At 39.0% G+C, this 8,306-nt stretch overlaps 1 protein-coding gene across 1 annotated transcript in view; it reads right to left on the bottom strand.

Moving 5' to 3' along the window:
- Window positions 1-266: 266 nt before the first annotated feature.
- The window catches only part of LOC108570154 (voltage-dependent T-type calcium channel subunit alpha-1G), an 82,550-nt gene continuing 74,510 nt past the window's right edge, over window positions 267-8,306 (bottom strand). Inside the window, exons 24-35 of the mRNA XM_017931944.1 lie at window positions 7,925-8,271; window positions 5,750-5,942; window positions 5,500-5,649; window positions 4,675-5,055; window positions 3,712-3,904; window positions 3,297-3,558; window positions 3,069-3,199; window positions 2,858-3,007; window positions 2,396-2,688; window positions 2,040-2,316; window positions 1,476-1,741; window positions 267-1,136 (exon numbers count right to left, since the gene is read on the bottom strand). Of these exons, the coding sequence (XP_017787433.1) occupies window positions 267-1,136; window positions 1,476-1,741; window positions 2,040-2,316; window positions 2,396-2,688; window positions 2,858-3,007; window positions 3,069-3,199; window positions 3,297-3,558; window positions 3,712-3,904; window positions 4,675-5,055; window positions 5,500-5,649; window positions 5,750-5,942; window positions 7,925-8,271 (3,513 nt within the window). The remainder of the gene's footprint in view (window positions 1,137-1,475; window positions 1,742-2,039; window positions 2,317-2,395; window positions 2,689-2,857; window positions 3,008-3,068; window positions 3,200-3,296; window positions 3,559-3,711; window positions 3,905-4,674; window positions 5,056-5,499; window positions 5,650-5,749; window positions 5,943-7,924; window positions 8,272-8,306) is intronic.

The raw sequence follows: 8,306 nt of genomic DNA, 5'->3' as shown, positions 1-8,306 counted from the left end.
AAAGTGACTAGAATATAACGACTATATTGTCATGCACTACAGTCTTTCTTAGAGCCCAACACTGAACCCTCGCAGCATACTCCATGGTACTTCGCCATGAATCATATTGGCTAACAATTACATAGAAGTTTATACCTTCTTTATTCCTTCCTTTTTTTGTTTGTTCGATAAACCGTTTTTTTTTTCTTTTTGTTTTTCTTCTTTTAATCTGTTTTTCTAAGCACAAGGAGATCGGAATTATCGCTTGTAGATCGATTCTTCTCGAGTTAAGAGGGATCTGAGGGTCCACCAGAGGACGGTCTGTCGAATCTCTCCGATCTATCTTCAATTTCTTCCGTCTTGTAGCTTCCCTCACGGACTGCGGTAACCGAAGAAACGGTCGTCGAAGCATCCGGTGTCTCGTCGTTTACCTTTCTTTTATTATGGCTGTTGCTACTCGTCGAATCAGTGTCGTCCACGTATATTCGTACGTCGGAGCCGATAGTAGAGCAAACTGCTTCTGGTATGTGTACAATGGCACATCCACTTCTGCTACCGTTGCCACTTGCGCTACTGCTTCCACTCCCGCTGATACTCGTGCTCCCAATTATGCTATCGCTCATGTTACCGGCCGACATCGGTGACACTTCCTCAGATCTCTCCTCGGCCACGTAGATGTGGCCGTAGCTTCCGGTCCGAATCGACGAACCGTACTGATCGCTGTTCGACATCCCCGTCGAACTTCCGCTCTTCAATTTGGACGGTCTCCTTTCGTTAATGATAGACTGCACGTCGAGATCGTCTGTCGGTGGAGCCGATACCCGTCTCTCGTTTTTCACTTTCGTATCGTCAGGCTTGCCGGTGTTGTTCGCGCCGTTCTTAGCATAACCGTTCATCACGCTGGTTGTTTTCGAGGCGTTACTTGCACTCCTGACGCTCACGTTCGTGTCAGATTGCGAATGCATGTCGCCCGATGCCCTGCCACTCAACGTTGCTTTGGACGGGTAAATATTGGCTGTTGGCAGAAGATAACGTTCGCTGCTTAATTTGGGACAGGTTAGAGTGGTTACTGAACTGGCTTGTGTCACCGGGGAAGAATTTGCTGGAAGCTTGCTGACGCTCAACAGGGACTTGTTTTCTTGCCCATCGCTGGTTGCCTGTGAACATAGATCGATCCAGGAATGCATATTCTTTTCTTCGATTAAGAACGTGGCTTTTATGTGAATTCAACTTTTTTTTTGTACAGAGGGATAATTTTACAAACGAAAATAAGACAAAAATGAAAAATAATGAAATTGTCTTTGAGGCTTCGTTTTTTTCTTATTAACATTTTAAAATATCCCTGTGATCGAGCAAACCTCCTTACACCAAATTGTACTCCCTCTATTAGAAAGTAAAATATTGCCTATAATTGAGAAACTATTAATGAAAGTAAATTCTTGACTAATCATGCTTATGATTTATGGTCTCCAGTATTAGTAAAAAAATAATTTTACCTGTAACCTTTGACGCTGCGCGTGTGTGGTATCTTGCCTTGCTGCACCGTAGCTGCGTTGAGGAATAATTCGAGGCACACTTAGATTGCTCATAGGCTTCTCGAAAACTTCGGCAACTTCGAAATGCATCGGCAGTAGGGATCTCCTCTGATGATGTCCCGAGTGAAACGTTTGTCGACGTTTCGATTTAAACTTGGACGGTCTTGAACTGGAACGATGATACGAACTGCGCCGCGATAATGTGCCGTCTGTAACTATTGTTCCATCTGTAACAAAGTTATAAATGGAACAAATTGTTCCATCTGTAGTAATACTAGTCGATCGACAAAGTGACGAAGTAGAAATAGACAAAAGTGGAAAACGAACAGAGATTCGATACCTGATGATAAATGACCTGACTGTAAAAGTCACAATTAGATCATTTCTCAATTTTGTCCATTTCTTCTCCATTACTGCAAACACCTCTACTTCGTCTTAAAATACGTAATTCTCAAGGAAATAGTTCTCAACGTTCTATTTCACAATTCATTCGAATATGTAGAAGGAACGCAACTGCAAACGTACCGTCTGCACTTCTCTCCCGTGGTGGATTATAAATAAAATTCGCAGGCAAAGAACGAACTTTAGCAAGACCAGGTCTGCTAGGAGGAACCTTCTCGTTCGTAACTAGAATAGACTCGCGTTCTCTGACGTCGTCGTCCTCCTCTATAACACCGTCACCTCCTCCTTCTCGTTTCTCCGTTTCCTCGTCTTCTTCTTCCTCTTCTACATCCAACAGTTCTTCTTGCTCCGCGGCCAATTCCCTTTCCAGCTGTGTTTCCATGTCAAGTTCGTCTTCCATCTAAAAAGCAAATTTGATATTAAGATTTTAAATTGATCATAATTATCTGCGAATTAAAAAGCAGGTAAAATGTTCTTGCCTGTTTGTGACTCTCTTCGAGGTGTTTCATGAGCACGGCAACGACAACGTTCACAAGAACAAATTGTGCCATCAACACGAAAATTACAAAAAATATGGGGGCTATGATAGTGCTCACGCAGCAATTCTTCACGCAGTCCGCTGCTTCGTCACAGTCGTCCCTTAGAGTGTCCTTCATTATACCGTTCCAATTATCACCGGTGGCCACTCGAAAAAGTGTGAGAAACGCCATACCGAAATTACTGAAATGAGCATGCTCGCCGAGACCTTGACAGGGCATATCGTCGTTACATTCTATAACAAATAGTGTACATATATTAGAAATTAGACGCATAATAAATTAATACTAAAATTTGTCGAGTACTTTTTTTTCAATTACAATTAAACGATGATAAGAAGAAAAGGAAAGAAACTAGTTGTTCGTTCTTTTAAACGAAATATGTAAATTTGTTTCAATATTCACCTAAACGACCAAACAGTTCTACACCAAGAGCTGCGAAGATGAAGAAAAGCAGAAAAAATAGAAGTCCTAAATTTCCGACTTGTGGTAACGCCTGCATTACCGTGTCTAAAAGGGCTCGTATTCCTTTTGCCATTTTCAGCAACTTCAGAACTGCAAATAGAATTTAAAAACAATTAATACCTTGATTTCTCCTTTCTATTCTAAACTTTACCTCTAGCAATTCGTAAAACTCGCATCACCCGAATGATAGTGGGATTGATTGGAATGATTTTTGATTCAACTTCCTCGAGAACTATACCGACCACCGATAATATCACGATTCCTACATCTAACTGGTTCCATCTGTAATTAAATATTCATTTTTAAGATTTCATTTCACAGTATATATTAGCAAAAAGAAATGAAGAAAAAACGGGAAAAACGCTTAAACATCTCGTACTTGTCCTTAAGATAAAGGTGTAAACCCAAGGCAAGAAGCTTCATGAAAGATTCAAGGATGAAGACTGCGGTAAAGAAGTAATTAAATATTTTTAGAGCGTAAGTCAAAGCCTTTGGCATCATATAGAACTCCATTGCCATAGTAACAACGTTCAGGCCGATTACCGCAGCAATTGCTAAATCGAAATACTTGGATGTCACGACATTATGAACAAACAGCCTGGATTTTGAATAATTCGTATAGTAGGGTGGCTCGTGCATTTCTGAAAATTGAACATTTTCATTTTAATAACGATTCCCTATTTTACGTTTGTATTAATTAAATATCAATACATTGCCATTAAACTTTATGTATTACTCCTACATAATTCTATTTCTACTTCGATGAAGTTAAAATTGAATTCTCTTCGTCTTACTTCGCCGTTTCTTTTCCATTTGCAAGGCTCGCTTAGCCGCTCTCCTTACACGTTCCTCTTTCTCCTGTTCCTCGCGACATCTGTGAAAATTTTCCACCACGACGCCTACGAACATGTTAAGGACGAAAAATCCCACAAGCAGGATGAATGCTATAAAGTACAACAGTCGCCATTCTGAATAATTCTCAATTGGCTGAAACAGAAACGAAGGGACGTTGTAGTTTTTAATATACCGGATCTCTATTACACTAATAGAATTTGATTTCGCATGAAAAAGTAGAGGGAAAATATAAAATAACATTTCTTAATGTGACTCTTTGTTTTCGAACGAAAATAACTTTAATCGCTAAATATTACACACGGGTATGTCACACCGTGACGTTGGTTTTGAGAATCACTGTACACCCTGTGTCTCGACGTGCCCTACATTCGTTAGTGTCAGGTGGGTTGCTCGACCACAGGGGTATTTTTAAGTATTAATAACTAAAAAACGAAGGCTCAAACGCAATTTTGTTATTCTTAAGTTTCGTCTTATTTCGACTTGTAGAATCATCCCTCAAATTTTCAACCAATAATTGCCAAACAATCTGTATACAGGGTGACCCAATTGAAATCTTTCCCCGCGATATTTTTCTTGGAAACAAACATTTCTATTTCGTCAAAACCAACATAAACCTTCGAAAAATAATCTCTTAACGAGAAAATAAGTAACTAAACCCTACATTATGTGCATATTAACGTAACGCTGTCGAGACTAACAGTTTTGCTTTCGACTCTATATGTCTTCTAATATTTATAAGATTGCAAAAATCATTGTTATCAAGAAAAAGGCAACGTTTAAGATGCACTATAGAGTAAAGGGGCGTACACGACCCACACGGTACGGAACGTGTTAACAGAAGTGGTAATATATTACCATAGATTATAACATGCAAATGTAGTTGGAGTACTTAAGCATGTTACCTGTTGATCGACACCGACAGCATCAAGTCCAGTGTACATAATGTTCACCCATCCATCCCTCGAGGAGAGTACGAACAGTGACATCAGTGCTTTTCCAAGATCATCAAAATTATACTTTCTGTTCAGCCAAACGTTCCGTTTATCGGCCAGGCAGTCCGTCTTATTGCGAACATTTTTTATATCAGGCCCCTCGCAATAGTAAAAGGCACCTTTGAAGAGCTGCACGCCCAAGATACCGAAGATTACGAAAAAAGTACAGCATATCAAAACGATGTTGCCAATAGGTCGTAAAGAGGATAACAATGTCTGAACAACCAACTTCAAACCAGGAGCTCGATTAATCACCCGTAACGGTCTTAGTGACCTTAAAAGTCTAAAAACCTGCAACGAGAGCAATTAAGTGTTACGGCTGTTCAACGATATGTAAACAATACGAAGAATAATTTTTAACATCGAACGAATGTTTTTTTTCTTTTTAATTTTCAACTCCAAATTCTACATCCTTTCACTCGGTTGTAAATTATCAAATTCGAAATGTAATTGCAAACGCAACGAAAGTGACCACTTGAGGAAGTAATTTTTGGATAAATGCTGAAACAACGATGAGCAACCCGCGGCTCGTTAATTAGTCACTCTATATTCTCCTTCAAAAATTAATCGCGACATTGATCTATAAAAAATTCGCTGTTGCCTATGTTGAAAATTGAAAAGTTACGAATTTTTAAATTACTAAATTAGGTGTTTTCTAAGATTTCAATCGCAGCGGCCTGTATAATTTTGAGACACCCCGGTGTATCGGAAAATACAGGTAAAAGATAAACCTACCCTCAATATTCCAAATATCCTCGGACTACTCGACGATAGTACAGACATTGATAAGTCAATTATAGAAATAATCACAAGAACTCCGTCCATAATGTTCCAACCTGAAGTAAAATAAGCGTCGGAGCCGTACAGCATACCAGATGCAACAACCTACGGTGAAAACGATACATTTCATAAGATATATTTGAATGTTTTACTTTTGAAAATTTTTTCAATTCTTTCTAATTGTCGTAGCTTTAAAGTTTGTCACCTTAATGAACATCTCAATGGCAAACACTCCAGTAAAAATGTAGTTAGCAGTTGATAAAAAAAGTCTTTCACCGCTATCTGGCGGAATATTTGGCCGTTCCATTGCCAGTGTAATACAATTCAGACCGATGAAAAAAAGAACCATGTTATCGAACCATTTCTGATCGACTAACCATCGACAGAGAACGCGAAATCTGAAATAATGATCGATCAATGCTTTATTGCGAATCTGTAGTAATTTAAAAAACGTGTTCTTAATTATACACGAAGTTACAAAAAAAATGTTTCATTAAAAATTTACCTCGATTACACTGAATTTCGAAACCGAAAAATTTTTTGCAAACTTAATATTCCATCGCTCTTAATATTGAAAATGTTTTAAAATTTTTCTTCAAAATTCTCAATATTCAAAGATGTGTTGTTACAAATACGAAATTACTTTAGTCGTTGCAAATAATAAAGAGCAATATCTTCGAATGTTATCAAATTTAGGTACTTTTTGTTCGTAGGTTTAAAAAAAATTTTAAAACCTTCCTGAATTCTTATTGCATAATTATAAATTATGGTTATTTCGAAAGCGACAATTTCTCAGAACCATCACAAGTATAAGATAAAACCGTGGATTATAGTAAATGTTAACATAAATATATACAGTGGGTGATCAAATTAATAGAGCCATCTGCAAAGAATTGACGGTTTTGCATTTTAACGACGAATTTTTAGATGAAAGCCTAGTTACACTGAATTCTTATTTTCTTTATGAAACATTCCCGACTAGAATTTCAGTTAGGCAGATATTAGGTCCACATTAGGCTAGCCTAATTTGCCTGAATATTTGCGGAATATTCACGACCGCCTAATTGGGAAAGCCGCGTTAGGTCCGCATTAGGCTTTCCCAATGAAGCCAACCGCATTAGGCCCATATTAGAATAGTTTCATTAGGCTGTCATTGGGAGATATTAATGAAATCTCTTTTATCTTGCTGAAAGCTCTCTTATGGCGACCTAACCTCTACACTCCACCCAATTTAGGTGTGCGCTCGGCCATCCCCATTTCAGCCACATATGGCAACTCTTAGGAATGCCCAATCTAAGCGTGCGCTCGACCACGCCCATTTGGATCACGCATGGCAACTATTAGAAATGCCCAATCTAAGCGTGCGCTCGACCACGCCCATTTGGGCCACGCATGGCAACTATTAGGAATGCCCAACTTAGGCGTGCGCTCGACCACGCCTATTTGGGCCACGCATGGCAACTATTAGGAATGCCCAATCTAAGCGTGCGCTCGACCACGCCCATTTGGGCCACGCATGGCAACTGTTGGGAATGCCCAACTTAGGCGTGCGCTCGACCACGCCCATTTGGGCCACGCATGGCAACTATTAGGAATGCCCAACTTAGGCGTGCATCATTCCTTCCGAATTAGGACCTAATACGGTAACGATTAAGCTTGCAGCATTTAGGTGTGCGCCACGCATGGCAACTATTAGGAATGCCCAACTTAGGCGTGCATCATTCCTTCCGAATTAGGACATAATACGGTAACGATTAAGCTTGCAGCATTTAGGTGTGTCTAATCGTTTCCGCATTAGGCCCACATTCGTCTTTACGCATGCCTAACTGAAATTCTAGGGTTGACATTTGCAAATTGCAAATACACACTTGGCAACACTTTAGGCAATATTATCTGTCGTATGGACGTTATTTTGTATCGGTACTGCAAATCGCCACTTGAGAACCACGTGTTACAGTTTCATTGTTTTACAGATCTTGAGCATTTGAATTTTTGTCGCATTTTACTACTTATAATGCATAGTGAATCACTTAAAATGTGTCGAAGAAAGAACGAAGGCTGTAATTGCAACAAAAGGTAGCGCTACCAATTACTAACTTCATTCTTATTTCTTACCTTAATTTTTTACAGCTACATAAGCTAAATTTAACTTTCTATATGAATATTTAGTGGACCAATTAAAACTTAAAAATTCAAAATATTTCAAAAAATTCGAATAAATGAAAAATTATTCAAAGTAAAAACCTCGATATTGTGATTTTATTTCTACGCAAACACGAAAAACATATTTTTCGTACAGTGGCTCTAATAACTCGATCACCTGCTGTATTTTGTATTACACGATAATTGTCGATAATTGATCGCTGAGCATTAGAAATACCTGTTATTTGGTGGAAAAATGTAAAGCGAATAATCATCACGTTCTTTAAGGCAACCTTTAGGTTCAAAAAACATGAAGATCTTTTTAATTCTCTCGATACTGCTCGCACTTCCGTGACCATTCAAGGATGGCGTCTGTTCGTCTGTACGAGGATTGTCGTCGTCTTGATCGGGAAGTTGTTTAATTCTGGGCAGTGGACCAGCCTCCATTGACAAATTGTTGATTGTACGAGCCGTAGAGCATTGCATAGGCACCTCGTCTAGAGGTAAAGTTTTCCTCGTCGGTGACTGAATACTTTCGTTTCCACGTAACGAGTTCCTCCGCGAAAGATCGCTAATCCATCGCATCTTTAACACATATTAATCGCGATAATCAAACTCGA

Source organism: Habropoda laboriosa, unplaced genomic scaffold (genome assembly GCF_001263275.1).
Source record: "Habropoda laboriosa isolate 0110345459 unplaced genomic scaffold, ASM126327v1 scaffold80, whole genome shotgun sequence".
Classification (NCBI taxonomy): Eukaryota; Metazoa; Arthropoda; class Insecta; order Hymenoptera; family Apidae; genus Habropoda; species Habropoda laboriosa.
This window is presented reverse-complemented; position numbering and strand designations above follow the sequence as displayed.